Source organism: Bemisia tabaci, chromosome 5 (assembly GCF_918797505.1).
Source record: "Bemisia tabaci chromosome 5, PGI_BMITA_v3".
In the NCBI taxonomy this organism is placed as follows: Eukaryota; Metazoa; Arthropoda; class Insecta; order Hemiptera; family Aleyrodidae; genus Bemisia; species Bemisia tabaci.
This window is the reverse complement of record NC_092797.1, coordinates 32,325,150-32,345,152: the sequence shown is the minus strand read 5'-3', so window position 1 is coordinate 32,345,152 and position 20,003 is coordinate 32,325,150. Positions and strand designations below refer to the sequence as shown.

General features: G+C 40.5%; 1 protein-coding gene across 1 annotated transcript in view; it reads right to left on the bottom strand.

The window, feature by feature from the left end:
* Positions 1–19,999, bottom strand: part of c12.2 (von Willebrand factor A domain-containing protein c12.2) — a 49,545-nt gene extending 29,546 nt beyond the window's left edge. Inside the window, exons 1-7 of the mRNA XM_019052001.2 lie at positions 19,872–19,999; positions 18,841–18,967; positions 17,813–17,937; positions 16,968–17,048; positions 16,250–16,491; positions 14,538–14,705; positions 12,703–12,867 (exon numbers count right to left, since the gene is read on the bottom strand). Coding sequence (XP_018907546.2) covers positions 12,703–12,867; positions 14,538–14,705; positions 16,250–16,491; positions 16,968–17,048; positions 17,813–17,915 — 759 coding nt within the window. The 5' untranslated portion in view covers positions 17,916–17,937; positions 18,841–18,967; positions 19,872–19,999. The remainder of the gene's footprint in view (positions 1–12,702; positions 12,868–14,537; positions 14,706–16,249; positions 16,492–16,967; positions 17,049–17,812; positions 17,938–18,840; positions 18,968–19,871) is intronic.
* Positions 20,000–20,003: the final 4 nt, after the last annotated feature.

The window sequence follows — 20,003 nt, the reverse complement described above, 5'->3', positions numbered from 1 at the left end:
GCGCTATTTTTACAACTAATTTGAAATAATATACGGGCCATAATAAAGTATTCCCCTCTATTTACACGTAAACAGTAGATAGATTTTGGGGCATGTATTACAGGAAAAAAGCTTTCACATCATTAAGCATGGGGTCGATAAATTGATGCGTGGAAAATTAGTGAGAAGTTTCCTCGTAATGACCTAAGCATTGAACATTGGCCCGGAAGTTCGGTCGGTGGTACTGGCTTCAGGATTTATTGGATGCTGCAATGAACATTGATTTCAGAAATTCACGGGCAAGAATTCATTATGAAATTTCACTGAAAGTAGTGTTTGCATATAAACTTGAGATTCCACATTGCACGTGCCTTTCTTCATCAAGTAGCGAGGAATGTTCAGTTGCGAAATTGCTGGGAGCCTGATGAACTTGGTGAGAGCAACAGATAGTTTCGAAAGAATTTAATCTAATTCTCTCCTGGCGGGTAATTACGTGATTATAACTACGAGCACGCTAACGTTGAAGTTCAGCGTGTTTATTACGAATTTCTCACGTTTGGATTTGCAAACACCATAAGAAGATAAGCAACATGTTACAATGCATTTACGCTGTTTTCAAACAGAGCTCTTAAAACAAAGGTAATAAATTAGAGATCTATAACAACAAAACAAGAGTGACTTTTGGATACTTATTTGGATATACAAGGCACCTTGTCACCTTGGCGATACAAAATAAAACGATAAATCGTCGATTAAAATTCACATTTAACTTCCAAGAGGAGGGGAATAAGTAAATAAAAATATTAAAAACTCGCGGACAAGTTCTAGAAACTACAAGATCCCATTATCAGGGAGATTCTTCACAGTTCACAGGCTAGGCCGCACTCCTAAACATAATTTGTAGTCGAAATTTTGATAGATATGATAGATATTTTCAAATCTACTGATGAATTGGAGATTAGCATGTACGAGTTAGGTTATTGCTCATTATAAAAACAACTTAAGTGCCATTCGTTTCCTTATGCAATAGGAACTTTTATGGATAAGTCAGATAGTGTTTTCTCCTTGCGGGGAAAAAATCCTTATGTCTTCATCTGAAAAAAAGCTCTTTGTCTATTCTGCCGTGCTAAGGAAGAACGCCTTATGAACCTTCAGGCGTTGCAAGCTTTCCTTTGATAAATCAGGGCCGAATAAAGGGGGTGGCCACATGGGCCGCGGCCCATGGCGGCAAAATGTAGGGGACGGCAAATTTTGCAATCTTTATGAATGTAGGTATCAAAAAAAGAGAGAAAAAAATCGGATTCAGAAAATAAATTACAAACGAGAAAAGGCGACACAATCTCTCATTGCCTGAGAGTAAAAGTAAAGTAAGTTCTAAATTTTTCGTCTTCCGGTGATACAAGAGACAACACCTTTAATTGGATTGCATTTTGCAAAAAGGAACCACTAGCATTGCAGTGTTGCTAAGATTGTGCAACTTCTCTTGCCTTGGAGGAAAAACCCGATTATTCATTAATAGTTTCTATTTTACTCGCTAAAAACTGTAAATTTAAGACAAAAATTATCATCTAAATTTCATAATTTTTCACGATTTCCGCAATTTTATTGCAAAAGCGATGAAGTTGCACAATCTTAGCATCATTGCAATGCTAGTGGTTCCTTTTTGCAAAATGCAATCCAATTGGTCGAGTTAAGAGGAAACCAAATACGCAATTTGACCAGGAGCGGAGCGGCGCAGAGAACAATGATGACGAGGACTGGGATGGAAAGGAGATACCCTCGGCGCGGCGGTCGGCATGAAACGCATAGCGCCTACACGCCTGCATGAATACTTCACGCATTGCGTCAAACAGTGCGGACAGCAGCGGTCGGCGGGAGACGCGTAGCGCCTACAAGACTGCATGAATACTTCACGCATTACGCCAAACACAGTGGGGACGGCGCGGCGGCGGAGGTTGTTCTTTCATAATTTTTTCGTCCATTTCTTATAAATGGAAGGCTTTGTCCAAACAGGGATAGGTTTACGGAACTTAACTTTCGCGCAAAGTTCCGTGAACTTTTGTTATAGTGTTGACAGGGCTTTCACAAAAAATGTGCCCAACACGGGTAAAACGCGTCTCATACACCCCTCCCCCACCGGCACGTTCACTTGATGATTTTTATAGATCGTCTTCGATAGACCACACAGGGGAGATTACATTGATATCGATTGGTTAAATATGTAAATACAGCCTCAAAAGTCAATTTAGAAATCTGAGGTAACAGGTCTTATGTGATCGAATTTTTATTCTCTCGAGTACCAAGTGGCAATGAAAAGTGGAATTTTTGGGAATTTTCTCATTTTCAGCTTTTCCAAATTAAATACTAAAATTTTCGTATGAGGTTATGTTCTATTGTTTTGAGCCAAACGATACATCGAACCACCATCGAATACGATCTATTAATGTTTCAAAACGAATAAGAAGGGGGCGAAAAAATGCAGGCGGCCCATGGGCGGCAAGTAGGTGAATCCGGCCCTGGATAAAACACGAATTTCCAGTTAAACTCATGAATACTTTTCTTCCAATTTTTGGCGCGTATACGTAGTATACCGCCTTTGCGATCGTTTCGACCCCCCACTCGATACAATAACCGAGTCCCTTAGTTCCTTACCGAAAAGTGACTACCGCGAACTTCTGAGATTTTCCAAAGCGTGTAAAAAGTTTATTTATCCGTCAATAATTATGATTTAAAGTTGTTTCTCATTCTGGGGCTCGCTAGTTTATGTGTAATGAATACCAAGAGTCTACGTTACTTGGTTTTTCTTAAAAAAACCTTAGAATGCGACGCGCTGATTTAAAATATGCATATATAAGCAGAAGCAAGCGAACTGATTCGAGGATGGCTGATCAGGTCGGCACTCGTTGAATGAGAATTTCACTTCTTCGTTTTGTTTAAAACGTTGCTTTGACAGATCTCCATACCCCTGTTATCCTTTTCAAAATTTGGTACTCCTTGCTCTGATAGCCAGGGCCAGCAGGATAGTGGTAAGTGCAATCTGTGATGAGCCTCGAGACTCATTAGCCCATGTGCTAACCGTGGCCCATACAGAAATTCACTCCCCTATCAGGCCAAAACAGTGCACAGGCAGGCACAAAACCCAGGTAGTGTCCCGGTCCTGGCTCGTTTCGCCGCGTCGCTTCCCAGCTGAAGAACAAAAGGCGACCCTCGCGGCCCTCGCCACAGTCAGACCTAATTACTTTCACTCGATTACCCATTTCACCGTCACGCTGGGATCCATCAAATTTTCGAAAAAATTGTTTCGCGAGTACTTAGCAATTTTTTCCTTACTCTCCATTCAAAGACGAATTGAAAGAGGTCTCATTCATAAAAATCGGCCGAATAGAAGAGAAGTTACAGTATTCGAAATCCGAAGAAATCAACGAAACTTCTCCATACAAAAATAAAATGAAGGGGAAAAAAGAAATGTATAAATTACAATTAAATATAATTGACCTCAGAATTTGGCAAGCAATTCAACTATATAACGGAGAAAAAATTGGGAGAAATTACAAAAAATTCGCCTCTTGCAAGGGGCTTCCTTGTAAGAATTTTGATCTGAAGGCAAGGATTGAATACCAGCGCAATACTCCATACAATACAGGGTGTGCCTGAACGAACATTTTTTTTTGTGTCAAAATCGAAAATTCTAAATATTTTTTAACTACAGTGTCTCTTGAGTCGTTTAAGCCAAAAAAAAATTCCGTCAAGATTCTGGAAAGTAAAGGCGCTTTAAAAGTATTCTGGGGCTATGTATCCTAACTGTGTCCACACATGGTTTCTGTTCAGCATATCCATGTGTAAGTATTTTTACACGTAGAATCTAATTTTCACGTCAGGGAGTCGACACATCTCGATTTTTTCGATTTTATACGGAAAATTGATGGTTTTTCGGGATTGAAATTATTATTGTTTCATGAAAAATAAATGCACCCAAAATGACTATAGCATATTGATTTTTATATATTTGCACCCACGAAATTGGTTGGTAAATTCAACGAGTGAGTGCATCGACCTGGTATATCAAGTTTCTGCAATTTTTTACGGCAAATCGGTAGATTTTCGGGATGTAGATTGCTTACTTTCAATTCATGAATGAATAAAGCATGGACATGGTTGAACTTCTTTGCATGGAAATACGTTTAAAATAACAAAATCAAGACATATTTAATGCAATTGCATTTATATCGAGTCAATTTCTTTTCAATAATATATCGGGATTTATAATAGGTACCGGTGATTTGGATATTTTAGCCCCAAAAAGACCTTTAAATCGACTGTATCTTTCAGGAGTTCGACAGAATTTTTCCTTTCTTCGCTTAAATTATTCCGTAGCACTTTTCTTTAAGAATCTGATAAGATATTGCTGGGGGCAGATCAAAAAACTTAAACTCGTTCGAATGGCTTTCTACATTCACAATACAAGGTCTCGTCAAAGTGCGTCGTTGAAGAGTTGGATCGTATGAATTCTCTTGTTGTGCCACTTGCCTATTTTGAAATCTCTGTAAATGAAAACTAAAGGGGTTGATATGTGTGAGTTAATGACGCGCCTTATCAACACATTGTGTTGGAGTTCACTGCTTGTTTAGATTATTTTGCTCGCAGCTCCACCAAAAAGTTCTAAAAATTTCAAAGAAAGATACTAAAAACTTTCGTCAAGAATGAGCATTTTATCGACGGAAGCTTTCCAACTCTCGAATGTTCATAGGCCGTTCTTCCTTAACACGGCAGTGTTACCTGTTACCTAGACATGTTAGCACTGGAGAACGCTTTTCCGACCTTGGGTTGGCCTACATAGGTGTTTGTTGTTAAATTCTCTAGCGATTGAAATTCTTGAGAATTCGGACGCTAATATAAGGACGAGAGGTAAGGCATGTACAGAATACGTTTAACGAATACCATCCACGATCCTCATTGGATATAAACAATCCGCACAAGACCCTTCGAATCAAAGTGAAATTCAACACGCAAGAAATGAAATGTGGAACAGCGCGAATTCGGGAGAATGACTGGTAAATTGATTCCGTCTCGCTGCTTGTGTTTTAGGACACTTTAAAGTGTCGGAGGCGTGCGTGTCTAAGGTTAATAGACAAGTAAACCCGTCTTCTCCGTTGAAGAAAGTGAACCCACCTCCTTTTCTCCTTGAAGAGATTTCTGAGAATGTGTTTCCTTCAGCGGCGAGCTGAGTGAGCTTCATAGACGAAGCACATGGGCAATGCTACGAAGACTGTCCAAATCAACGTCTCAAAAACTGAAAATTCAACTTGACTTTTTTGGATCGAGTTTTCGTTTTATAAGCTCTGCAATTCTGCATTTTTTTTTTTTGGGTGTATGTGTGTCGCACTAGTTGCATACTATCAGACTCAAAAATTCAATATGGGTGCTTTTATATTAGTCATTCTCTGTTTTTCGTAGTAAATGAATAAAAAATGATCCATTACAGTCAATCAACTTAACGCTTCCTGTTCTTCTCAGCCTCCCCTCAAAAAATGTATCCCCCCCCCCCCCCCAGGTTCCTAGAGTGATAACTTCGTCTCTTATTAACGACAATTAGGAAAAGAGACCTAAAATATGTTTGAAGATGCAGTGAAACTTACTGACGTATAAATTTCATAAAACCATAAACTGCACAAAAAACGACTTTTAAATATTTTTTAAATATGCGCGAAAGTTACAATTAGAGTACCTGCATGGGAAGATACTCTAGTTACAATTTCAAATGAGTACTTACCGGAAGTATTCGGCATTTTCGGTTTCATCAGGGGATCGCCGGAAACACCGACTCATTTACCGGAAGTATTGAGCATTTCCGGTTACAGTGGAGGATCGCTGGAAACACTCTCTTGTTGGGCGTGAAACTTATGGCATTAAAAATATTAGGACCGGAAGTATGCAGCATTTCCGGTTACATCGGGTGATCGCCGGAAACATTCTCATTGCGCGCGACAGTGCATCAAGTGCGAATGTTCACCGGAACAGTGCGCCTTCATTTTCATTTGATACTGTGCAATACTTCAGTGGCGGAATAGTTGCTCAGAGCGCCGTCAACAGTATTGCTTCGACTTGATGGTAGAGGATCGTGATTACCGCTGAAATTATTCTCTAGTACCAGCTCAGTTACGCATTTTCGCAGGTAAAAAATATCCATACGTCAATTTTGCACTTTTTTTGGGACTTTTTGAGCTTGTTTTCCCCTGCAAAATAGTGCGGACCCAGCACTATTTTACCACCTTGCTTCGTTGGAATGTTGTGCAGATTTTTTTTTTTTTTTTTTTTTTTTTTTTTTTTTTTTTTTTTTTTTAATTGTGAAAAAACTATTAAAAATACATTAAATAAGCAAAACTTGTTCCTAGAACTGTAATATTTTCGAGAACTGTAGGTTCAATGTACGGCCTAATTAGAAAAATAGCCCTAGAAAGGAAAGGGAGAGCAATGCGGAAGGAAAACGGCGGACGGATGCTATTTCCGATGAGTCCCATTCGGGGTTAGACCCGAGACTCATTTCGAAACCATCGCGTGTTGACTTAATTAAGCATCGAATTTTCGTGCTCCTCCACCATAATTTATTTCTTCTGTATTTCCTGCATAATTAAATCCGCTGTGGGTACTCTGACCGAGCGTACGAATCTCATTTCCATTCGAAGTACTTCAATGATTACTTTTTCCGAGAGTTCGTTTACTTTTTCTAATCAAATCTTCCTACTTCATTCATGACTCCCTACCGTTTGCATTCTCTCCGACAAATGCATCTCTTTAACCCGATTGCCTTCAGATACGCTGATGTACAAAACAAGTGCTTGGCTTTCATGGGTCGAATTCAAACCATACGAATCATTCGTGAAGAATAGAAGGATCTGACACGAGAAGTCCCCTGATATTATTCTCTCTATCCTAATAAAATCAGTTTCAAGAAGCTCGGCGGACGGGGTGAAGAAGGGGAGTAAGAAGGTCGATGGGCAGGAGTGAGGGAGTTCAAAGGTTAGAGCTTTAATAGAGTGGGTCTTTACTTTCGGAGGCCTTTGTTTAGTCATGGACCACTATGTGGCCAGAGATGGAAAGTGAAATTTCACGTTTTGAAAGAGCCGTATGCAAAAACGGCTTTTTTCGCCCCCGCCCCTTAAAACTTATTCAAACTTCGTCTATCAGTTACTCATACTGGAGCACTTCTTTCCCCAAATTTTCAGACCCCCAAAAAATTTTGGTTCACAGGTTTTGACTTCCACCCTCCCTAGCGCCCCCCAAAATTTCACGTGAAACATGAAATTTTACAAGGCTCGAATAAATTTCATAAAATTGAAATTTATTGATTTTTTTTAGAATTATTAATTAAACCTTTGGAGGTTTGAAAGCGTTTCAGATAGTCTTATTTCTGTTGATGCTGCGGTATTATTGGGTATTATGCTACTCTACTGAAGGTGCCAGACACAAAGGGGGGGGGATAAAAAGGGGAGTTTAGAGAGAAAAACCCCAACGTAACCTCTAAACTAAACGAAAACATTAGCAACGCGCGAATGTTTAGGCTTGGGGTAAAAAATTTCAAAATTTAGAATCACTATTTCTAGGCGTTTCTTGGCATCCTGGATGCATCCCCAAAACGGGGTAATAATTCTTAAGGATAGCAAGAATAAGATGCTTTTTCAGACGCCATCAGCATTTTGAATTATTTCTCGAACTACGACAGAAATACCGAGATTCGCATGTTACGCCAATAAGAATTGACACTTTATCACGAGATACGCATTTTTGCAAATAGTGTTTTAAACCTGTTGTTGGCGGATTTTGATTATTTAAAGACTGAAAAAAGTTTCACGCTTACAATTCCTTATCAGAAGCTTCAGTTTGATCTTATGCGGCCGGATCAAGCATTGTATGATTGAAAAATGACGTTTGATCACGAGATACGCATTTCTGCAATTAGCGTTTTGAACGTGCTCTTGATCATTTGGATCTAAAATAGGGTTTATTCATACTTAAAACTTATTTAGAATCTTTATAGTTGATCCAGTGCGATAGATGAAGCATTGTGTGACTCAATTTGCTCTAATACAACTGACCGTTGTGATGAACCATCAGTTCATGATTGCATTGGCCCAGAGAATGAATAATCGACATGAACGCCTCGCGCCGCGAGTAATGGGTACCTACATAGGTACCCAAGTAGCAGTGATCACGATAAATAGCGATTTTATCGGTGGCGATTTATCGCAATATTATCGAATAAAAAATTGCGATTTATGGCGATTAAATCGCTATTCATCGCAATTTTTTGTTCAATAAAATCGCGATCAACTTTCGTCGATAAAATCGATATTAAATCGCCATATTTCGCGATTTTCTTTGCGATAATATCGCGATAAATTGCCGGGCGATAAAATTGCGATTTTACTGCGACAAGATCGAGGATAATCGCTCAAATGTTGATGATCTTAGCGATTTTATCGCCGACGAAATCGCAACCCTGGTAAAAATTGGCAGTAGAATCTGTGTTCCAAAATACCATAGACCTACAGCTGGCTGTAAGACATCCAATAGCTTCTATAGCCGGCTACACAATTTCTTGTAGCCTTTTATAGCCGATGGCGACTAAGCAACAGCCAGGCGATAAAGTGTATGCTAAACGTTACTAATTACGGATGCTAGGACTTGGTGAGTTTTTGGACTACCGCTCTATTTTTGGGCCGTAGTATCTTGATTTATTTTGCGAGGGAAGCTCCGTACTTTTGATGGATGCCTGCCATTACTAATATATTAGAGCGCCTTCAGTTTCGTATGATGCTGTGCAATACCTCTGGTGTGAAATAGTTGCTTCAAGCGCCGTGGCACGCTGCGGCGCGGCAGGCGGGCAGCCAGCGCGAAACGCCTGGCGCCTACAAACCTAACAGGGATACTTCACGCGTTGCGCAATGCGTGAGGTATCCCTGTTAGGTTTGTAGGCGCCAGTGCGTCGCCGCTCCTTTTTTTTCCCTTCGGAAAATACACTAATAGCTGATCAGCTGATGTATGCTGTTGGTGGGAAACGCTGAGCAGCGTGCGTTGTGCGTAAGGCGCGCCGGATCAAATGAAGGGGCCAGAACGAGATACGCATTTCTGCACTTAAGCCCGAGATACGCGAAAAAAGTTCTACGGTTTTAGGTGACTTCACGATTTTTTTCGGATATGATCTCCTGCTGGCAGATAGACGATATCTTCAACAACACGTTTATGCAGGCAACTCAAACTGTCGAAAATCGAGATACGCACTTCTGCATTTTCACCATCGATATCGTCTCAGCTTGGACCCTCAAAAAATTGTATGGGTAATACTTTTTTTACTATTTTTCCTCCAACGCTTTGGCGTATATACACCGTTAGAAACCTACATCCATCTATAGCATGGTGCCTGTAGAAACCTGGCGGACATCCATGCTCCATCCATCCATGCTTTACGCCTTTCATATGGACTGGTGGACAAAGTACCTTTTCTTCACTTTTGATTATTGACAGTTCATCGACAGAAGCTCATTTTATACGTGCGAAACTTATTGAATTCACAACCGCTTTTGAGTAAGTTGCGATCTCGTAAACGGCAACTCTCTCAGTTGAGCATATGAATACGATGACTGAAGCAAGACGAAACTTATTAAATTTACAACCGCTTTTGAGTAAGTCGCGATCTTGTAAACTGCAACTTCCTCAGTTGTGCATATGAATACGATGACCAAAACAAGAAGACTCAAAAACCACAATCGAAACCAGGCATTTGGGCTCTCTTTTTTGAAATAAGACATACAGACAAAATAGAATCTGATTATTTAATAATCAAAATAATATTCTTCGAGCATTTTCCAAAATTACAGCTCGACTGTAGACTCCAAAATTATGAACATATTTGGTCAACATCATTGTACACGGAGACTCGTATACGATACAAAAGTGCGCCTTCAACCCGCTCCGTAATCTTGATGCAAAATTCTGATACAACTATTCGTGCGTTACGACAGTCCTCTTGCATAGCCGGATGATTGACGGCGAATCATTGGCCCAGGCAACCGGGTACGAATTTCCGCAATGTGACGGTGGTATTAAGGCAGCAAAACCTCCGGGGGTGCCCCACATGGCATCCAATTAGCCCAGCCTCCGGCGTGCTCCATCTGACATCCAAGCAACACAATCCTCAGGGCTGCTCCCCCCTTGCATCCAAGAAGTCTGTGGCGTCCACGCCACACAGGCCACGCTCCTAAGCGTGGCTCACGAGTTGGCAACTGCGCGCCCCGCCAAGCGCCGCGCGGAGCCTTTTCCCAGAGGGTTCTCTAGCCTTCCTGCCTTGTTCCACCACCGCTGCACGCTCCCGCACCTCGGCGCCTCTGGACCCTTCTAGGTTCCTTCAGTCCTGTATATATGCCACCGGCACGACCAGCCAGAGTCTCAGCCTCACATCTCTCACTTTTCGCAGCTAGTCTCGTTGACCATAGTGTTTGTTGTTCTTTTAGGGTTCGAATAAATGTTCTCACACCGATCCACTCGCGTCTTATTTCCTCGTCCCCCTACAAGTCCAACCCCAAGGGGCTGCACTACTTGGCATCCAAGACGTCCATCCCTCCGGGGCTGCCCCAACTGGCATCCAAGCAACCCAACACTTGGGGCTGCCCTCCCTGACATCCAAGAGGCCCACCCCCAGGGCCTGCTACCCTTGCCATCCAAGAGGCCCAACCCCTCGGGGCTGCCCCCCCCCTCGCATTCAAGAAGTCCAACCCCAAGATGGGGCCCCTCTTAGCATCCAAGGAGCCCCACCTGACATCCAAGCAACCCAACCCTCGGGGCTGCCCCCCCCCCTCGTATCCAAGAAGCCCGACCCCCTGGGGGCTGCCCCACCTGACATCCAAGCAACCCAACCCTTGGAGCTGCCCTCCCTGGCGTCCAAGAAGTCCTTCCCCCAGGGGCTGCCCACTTTGCCATCCGAGAGGCCCAACCCCTCAGAGCGGCCCCACCTGACATCCAAGCAGCCCGACACTTGGGGCTGCCCTCCCTGGCATCCAAGAAGTCCACCCCCAGGGGCTGCCTCCCTTGCCATCCAAGAAGTCCACCCCCAGGGGCTGCCTCCCTTTCCATCCAAGAGGCCCAACCCCTTGGGGGCTGCCCCAACTGACATCCAAGCAACCCAACCCTCGGGGCTACCCCCCCTTAGCATCCAAGAAGTCCAACCCCGAGGGGCTGCAGTACTTGGCATCCAAGAAGTCCAACCCCTCGGAGCTGCCCTACCTGACATCCAAGCAACCCAACCCTCGGGGCTGCCCCCCCCCCCCCCTCGTATCCAAGAAGTCCTTCCCCCAGGGGCTGCCCCACCTGACATCCAAGCAACCCAACCCTTGGAGCTGCCCCACCTGACATCCAAGCAGCCTAACCCTTGGGGCTGCCACCCTTGGAATCCAAGAAGTCAAACCCCAAGGGGAAGGCCCCTCTTAGCATTTAAGAAGCCTCACCCCCCGGGGGTTGCTCCACCTGACATCCAAGCAACCCAACCCTCGGGGCTAAGCCCCCCCCCTTAGCATCCAAGAAGTCCAACCCCAAGGGGCTGCACTACTTGGCATCCAAGAAGTCCATCCCCCCAGGGACTGCCCCTCATGGCATCCAAGAAGCCTAATCCCCCGGGGCCTGCCCCAACTGACATCCAAGCAACCCGACACTTGGGGCTGCCCTCCCTGGCATCCAAGAAGTCCACCCCCAGGGGCTGCCTCCCTTGCCATCCAAGAGGCCCAACCCCTTGGGGGCTGCCCCAACTGACATCCAAGCAACCCAACCCTCGGGGCTACCCCCCCCTTAGCATCCAAGAAGTCCAACCCCAAGGGGCTGCAGTACTTGGCATCCAAGAAGTCCAACCCCTCGGAGCTGCCCTACCTGACATCCAAGCGACCCAACCCTCCAGGCTGCCCCCCCCCTTGTATCCAAGAAGTCCAACTGTAAGAGGGGGCCCCTCTTAGCATCCAAGGAGCCCCTCATGAAATCCAAGCGATCCAACCCTCGGGGTGCTCCCCGTGGCATCCATGGAGCCCAACCTCCCAGGGGCTGCCCCACCTGACATCCAAGCAACCCAACCCTCGGGGCTGCCCCCCCCTGGCGTCCAAGAAGTCCATCCCCAAGGGTCTGCACTACTTGGCATCCAAAAGTGCTGAAATAGGGTGCCTACAATTTGTCCTTAGGGAACACAAATAACCATTGAAGCGGTCGGAGCTGTAGAGGCGTAATTGCATTGCAATGATAAGTAGTACTACCTGACAACTTATTTTTTATTAAACCCCTCCTCTGACATAAGGGCATAACTTGATTTTCGCACATGAGCCCCCAAAAGCACGAATGTCCAGATATAAAATAAGGTTTACATGGATATTGGGATACGCCCTTCCGTCAAAAAGGCGAGGATTTATTTACGGAGTCTTTGGTAAGTCGAGCACTCACAATACAGCGTATATCCACAAAAGCTCGAGAAATATCGAAAAACCGCCGGTACCTGAGCGAAAATTTGAAATATGGGACATTCTTGTCCCTAGTCTTTTATTAGCACATAAATATGTTCTGCTCCTATTTTTTTGGCCTAAATATGAGGGAAACACTTTTTTCTAAAAACGTACATTAAAAAATTGCCTAATATTCATGGTTTTTTGTAATTGTTTACCCTTAACCTTACTCTAACCCTAGAAGTTTACATACCTCGTAAAGGGGAGGTGCAATATTGCGGGCTTGAAACCGAGATCGCAGAGGTGGATCTAGAGCATTGCCTTGATAAGCTGGAACAGGTAAACCAAGAGCTATGACTCGAAAATCTTCGCTTACTCGAGTTAAATGCCACTTTTTCAACTCTGCCTCACCATGTTTCTGCAAGAGAACCGAATTAAAAATGAGAATTATTTTTGCACAATCATAAATATTGAAGGAAGCACATTTTCATAATTTGTCACTTACAAATATTTGCTGTAGGTTCCACTACAATCATTATGAAAAAATAATTTTCTCAGTTGTAGAAGGAAACATTCCTACCACTCCTCCTAAATTATTATGAAGCTTGGGAGAATGATAATCTCAAAAGAACTAATAAACTAGGTGAAATTCCTTCCCACAAATGATCCTTAGCTCCAGCAAAATTATGTATTTGAAAAACTGATGATTTATTAAATCATGACGCACTGAAACGAGATGTTAGGGAAAACGTTGTGACCAAGGTTACTGCAATGCCCCTGTACTGCATGAAAGTTTTCAGGAATTTTGGTGTTTTTCAATTTCTGCTAATAGGCTCTCATTACCCTTCAAAATTCATTCAGAGAGGCCCTCCACTGACCATCTGTGCTAAGAAGAGCGACTTTCAGCTATCGGCATATCCATCACTAGTGGCGCAATGATTTAATACTCCCCTCATGACCATGGGGTCATGGGTTTGAAACTTCAGGTAGGCAGTTCAAATAACTAAAATGTGCCCGTCAATTAGCTGTCTTTGAACTAATTATTGCTACAAACCCCATTAAGATCAGAGGCAACCACTTCTCGGCCTCCTCTTGTCAGTTGAAAGCGGAAAGGTATTCCAACAATGGACCAGTAGACAAAGTACAAATTTAGGTATTCTGATACACTTTCCCTGACCAAAATTTTATGCACAACACGATCTGTACAACGAAAATTACTGAAATAAACTCCTAACTAAGATATTGATGTTTTTAGTTAAGATCGGTTACAGGAAATTCTAATTCCCTGCTCAAAAGAAAACTAAAAGTCTACTGGAATCAAATTGCGCACTGCAACGGTTTCGAAGGACTTCTCAATTGAGAAAAGTTCTTTCCTCGCCTTTTGATAGCCGTATTTTGTACAAAGGCAACACTTGCAACATGTTGTGAAAATAAGCAATAATCGCATTTTGTTCAAAATTGTTTTGTGTCGTGGGGGCGGGGCTTATTTTAGCGCACTAAATTTGGGAACCTCTGAAGCAACATTGTTGTACAACAACTGCAACAAGCTCTAAGCAAGCCGTTTTTATGTTGTTCAAAAAAGCAACGCTGTTTTCTAACCTAAAATTGAAAGTTGCTCTCTCATTGGTTGTTTAGAATTGCATAAAAAAAAAACAAGAGAAAAACGGAAACATTTTGTTGTTTCGAACAAAACACGTCTGATGTTCAAAGTGTTTGCAACATGCAACAGCAAAGCTGAAGCACTCAGATTGAGGTTGTCATACTTTTATACCTCAGAAACTATTATGGTGCTGTTCAGTGCGCAGTTTGACTCTTGAGGACTATTGTTTTTACATAAGCGGGATGTTTGAATTTACGCGTCAAAAAACATTGAATGTCTTAGTTAGGCTTTAGTTTCAGTGATTTACGTTGCACAAATTATGTACTGCATAAAATTATATTTTGAAAATGTGTATCAAACTGCTTACATTCGTATCTTGTCTACTGGCCCATTCTCTTTACTGAAACATCATGGCACCATCTAAGCATCAGAAATAGCGACTCATTTTTTTGAGGCAAGCAATACAAGGAAGGGGATAGAGTACAAACCTCAAGTAATTTATCATATGTATGGCTTTCAATTAGAAATCTACCATCTTCTAGATGCATCTCTCTATTCTCAAGTAAATTATTCAGAACAGGTAAAACGTTTCTTTCAGCTTTTTCGATCCCTTCTAGTACTAGAGCTCTCCCTTGCGTAGCTGCTCGCACGGCACTCTACGGTGAACAAAAACAAAAAAAAACAACAAAATGAATTTAAAGGATGAGATCAGAAACAAATTAAATTAAGTTGTATCTACTAACAGTGCTTGCAATAGAGATTTGATAAATTCATGATAAATTCGATAATATAATCATGTTGTTGTGCTTCAGTAAATAATAAACAAAATTTGATCAGGAAATGCTTGAAAAAATACCAAAACTACAACCCAACAGAATAGTGCAAATTGTATGACAAAATGATTTTTCGTGACTGTTTGGGATTTTTAAAAAGATGTCTTGAAATTCAGAAATCGATATTTGATTGGTAAACTACAGAGTCGCTCTTGTAAGTAAGTACTGTGGATCTACCTGCAGCTACATTACGTTAATGGACCACGAGACATGGTAGAAAATTAAATTAAGCACCATAACTTGTGTTTCCCTATCAAAATTCAATGTAGAATATAATGAATGCATTAAACCTTTCCAAATTCAACTCATGAGTTGGAAAATAATTTCCTTTTTCTACCTTGATTATAATTTGTACTTCCTGCTTACGGAAAGCTACTAAAGCACTAAATTGATTACAATAGATTTTACTGTGAAAGAATTTGCCTGTGAACTGACTTTTCTCGGCAAGATTGAAATCAGAAGAGGAAGGAAATGAGTGTGAAACAAAGCACTAATTGTACATCTAATGTGGGTACGAGTTGATTTCACTGCGTAATCTGGCCTACAATTATTGTGGTTTCTTCTCAGACATGAAGTTTGAATTTTTAATTTAAAATGTAAGTTAAGGACGTTTATTACTCTCTTAGGGGCTAATTTTGTAATTTTTTTTATACATCTGACAATTTCTATGAGAAATTTTGCTAAGAAAACATGTGCTGCAGTGCTACGTTACTGAACCTGTCTAGTGGTTTATTCTAGACTGCTGGCCTTATTTTAACTTCAGCTTTACGTTATTTCTTTGAAAATTTTAAACTTAAAATATTTTTGATAAAGGTCCCCCTTCCTCTTACTTTCTTTAAGTATGATGAATTTTGTACCCTGTCTAACAAACTTTACTTTAATTACATATGAATCAGACAACTGTCGATGTTTGTTCTCTCTTCCTTTTACAAATGAAAACAACCAAAGGTGTTTCGTAAGTTATTTGAGAAAGAATGATTCGACTAAAAAGAGTGTGCTGTCATAGGTAGAAAAAAAAATTTTCAGGCATGCTATAATGGCATTCTGATGTATTTTTTGCTACTGAATTCAAAATAAATTTAGTTATTTCTCATCATACACGAATTATTCAAAGAATTAAATTTTATCTGTTCAATCTTGTTTTAAGGAGAAAATTCAGATTGTCTGGAAAATTAAATGTGAAAAAATTTTGAGGCATTTTCCTTAAGCTCAGCTCTAAAAAGTACATGGAAATCAATTGGGCTACTTCTGAAAACTCAACAACGCCAAGAATCAGCGGGACTGTACATTGGGTTTCTCAATTATTGCTTACAGAGAACATGCAATATATTGAATCCTGTAGGATAAACAGATTCAGAGGTATTTACCTGATCAATATACTTTGCAGAACTATTGATAATTTCACGTCTTTGCTTCAAATCTGCTTCTGTGGTATCTCGTGACAAAGAAACATATTCATATTCTTTACAAGTCAGCTCTAAAAAAGCCATAGCTAAATTTCTTCGGCTGATTCCTGGCCGCCCAATTAAAAATATATCTTGCTTCATGTTTTCTTTTTGTAGCATCCATCTCAAATGACTTAGCTCCTCTTGGTTTAGTTTCTCTTTCACTATAAAAACAGTTCAATAAATAAATTAATTACAACTTGAATACAGAATAAGAAGAAAATTAATCTCCTGGAAGACACTTTCTTACGCTCTCTTTGCTGTTTACTTATCTTTTAAGAAACTTTAATGTTTGAAGAAACATGCCCTCTATTCAGGGAAGCCTTCATGTCTTGTTGCATGCTAAGTGCTAAGGGGTGAAATTCCATTGCTATTAATTCTGACCATCATAAATTGTGTAAAATGATATGTGAAAATTGAGTTTAGCGAAATTAATTACTTTGTTCTTTTTTGTTTAAATATCAAGGAGAATTTGAGGTAAGAAAAAAATCTTGAACAAAGAGAGGGATTTTCTGGGTCAAAAATGACTGCCTTTGTGTCCTGATTGTTCAAAATCACAGACTCTGCAAGACAACAGAAATTTAATAATTTCAAAAATTAACAAAAGTAGCAATTTATAGGAAGATCTCTTGATACTTACAGTATTTATGAGGCACAAATTCAGGATTTTTTGCATCACTTATTACCTTTTCTACATCATCAATGATTACTTTCCTTTTACCTGAAAATCAAGGAGAAAAGATTTGAAAGTCTTTAACTTCAATGGAGAACAGATGGCATTAGACCAAGATTATCCAAATAATTATTTTTTGGTCTAGTTATGGTATTTCAGCTGTTTAGATTTTTACTCTAACTCTGCAAAAGCTGCGGTAAAAAAATTGACACACCAATCTAATTAAAGCAGCTTATTGACAGTGTAAGTCGACAATCACATAACTCAGTTTGCAACGTCCCAGACTTTCCGTCATACTTTATTTTTTAAACAGAAAACTACTCAATGGCAATTCTGTAAAACGGCCATGATTTTTCTTCTCTGTGCGCAAAAAATTCAAGGAATGATGTCAATTTGTTCTCCTTTAAAAAAATAACATAGAGGCGGAGATTTTCAGACACCGCAAATGAGATATGAGATTGCAGACTTATGCCGTCGTTATATTTTAAAGTTCAAGACACTAGATATATGTATTACAAAAAACTCAACTGTTAATTTTTCTCTGGAACTCCATGTTCACAATTTGAAATGAGTTTTATAGAAGTATCTTTGTCACATTTCCGGTTTAATCTAGGCTCATGATTGTCCTCTTTGTAATGTTCCGATGGGGATCAAAGACACACCATCAAAAACATTTTCTTGTTTGGTATTACTTAAATGGTTCTTTTTGTTGGATAGCCTGGGTCCCGCTATCCAACTTTTTTTTATTTCATCTTTTTTGAGAGTAAAAAAGTGGTTGAAAAAGAATCTGAGTATTCAGAGTTAAAATTTACCTCTCTGCATTCTGCCAGTGCAAAATTGGGCCTTTGCTCCGAAGTTGTCATTGCTTAGAATCTTCAACAAAACTTTCATCCTCCTGATACATTTGTGAGCCATGACTTTTTTAGCAACAGACCAGCTGAAGGAAAAAAGAAACATAGTTACTCAATGAAAAAAAGTGAAAGTCAAGTATACAAACAACTTGATGAAATTAGGTATCAGTTATAAGGGCTTGCTTTGAGTGAGTATAATGCAACTAAGTTTAGCGGTTAAAGGAACCGAGTAAATTGTAATTTTACTAATACTGCAAAAATTCTCCTTTCCCACTCTTGCTTGCAGTTTCATTTTATTTTTTTGAAGTTTTGAATTACCCTATATTTTGCAATCCTTGTGTGAGGGTGAAAAATAGTTGCACTTTGACCCTTCAACTCTAGTATTAGTTTTTTCACTCTAAATACAGTGCCGATTGCATTGACAGTTGCCATTAATGACCATGTCAGGCAGTAATTAACAAGGATACCTCAGGGTGTCTACTGAGGTCCACAAAAATAAAATAAGTACTTTTTCAGTACTTTTGAGGTACTTAAGGAAAAATTTAAGTGCCTCGCCTTGAGGAAAAATTAAGTACTTTTTAAGTACCTTTTTGATATTGCAATTCTTCGATTTTGGCACTGCCGCGCGCTATACTTCAGCTATTCCTGTGGCCTTTTCGGCTGTTTCCATCAAATCTAGGGAAATGCCTAATTCCGCTCCTCTACAACAACGGCGCTCATACGGGCTGACATCGCACTAATACGCCTGACGGACAATACACAGCTATAACTATTAGGCAATCGAACTGAACGCGCAGCGCAAAATGCGAAAAATTACGGACCTTCCGCGAGATTTACATACTTTTAAGGTACTTACGGACCGACCTTAAAAATTGCGTACTTTTTCCGGACTTTCCAAACTGGTACACACCCTGTACCTACACAAAGTTCTCAGCTTTCCCATTTTAAAAAACCCTTTTACCAATGAGATTTTCAAAATGAAGACATACCTTTATTTGCTGCTCCTTTTCCCCCTCTTTCCTAACCCACAATTGTGTTGAAAAAATGTCTTGGTCGTGGGATGTGCAGGTAGCCGTCAAGAATTCTGGTCCTGGAGATTCAAAAGCTTTGAAGTTTCTGGCAAGAAAAAAAGGTTGCACAATCATAGCAGAGTTAACAATTGCATGGATATCCCCTTTTTGGGTCGAAAACAATAGATTAGAACAGTCACCAAGTGTTAATAGGTGGAGAGGAAACATATCAACGGTGAAAGTCGGCAATCACATAACTCGGTTTGCGACGTCGCAGACTTCCTGTCATACTTTATTTTTTAAACCGAAAACTACTCAACGGTAATTCTTTAAAACTTCCATGAATTTTCTTCTGTGTGCGAGGAAAATTCTGCAAAAACTTCAAGGAATAATGTCCATTTGTTCTCCTTTAAAAAAATAACATAGTTGCGGAGATTTTCAGACACCGCAAACGAGTTATGTGATTGCCGACTTGCACCGTCGATATTTCTGATGCATTCACAAGTTTGGTGTGTACGCTCTTCTATACCATGGCTGTTTTCTCTGTGGCTCATTTTTGCTGCTGCCATCTTTCTGAGCGCGTTCCCCCATGCCTTTTGCTAGCATGTTAACCTGCGAGAACTCAAAATAACATGGGATTGCAGTAGACATACTTGGATTTTTCTGCTAAGTTTGAAGTTATTGACAATAATGCACTGCCAACAATCCTTGCAATGAATGCGGTCCTGCTTGCAAAAAATGTAAAGCCAGAGAGCATAAGCTTCCCTAGATGGAGGCAACGTTCATGAGTAGGACGTTACATTTTAGAATTAATAGTTTCCTATAATATTGATTGTAAAGTGGTGAAGAAGCCTTTATTTAAAGTTAGACAGCCCAAACCATGAGCGTCGCTAAGACGCAACAGAATCTAAAAAGTTGCACACATAAAACACATCAAATTCGACATTGAAGACTTGTGAAGTTTTGAATGATATAACTTTGTTAAAAATAGCTTTAGCATAAAGACTTACGGATAAAAATTGTGAATGAAGAACAAATGAGGTGAACATTGAACATTACAATATAAATTAGTGTAATTGATGTTGGGATGAATTCTGTTATCAGCACTAACTGGTGGTAGAACATAACCTCTTCAAAACAAC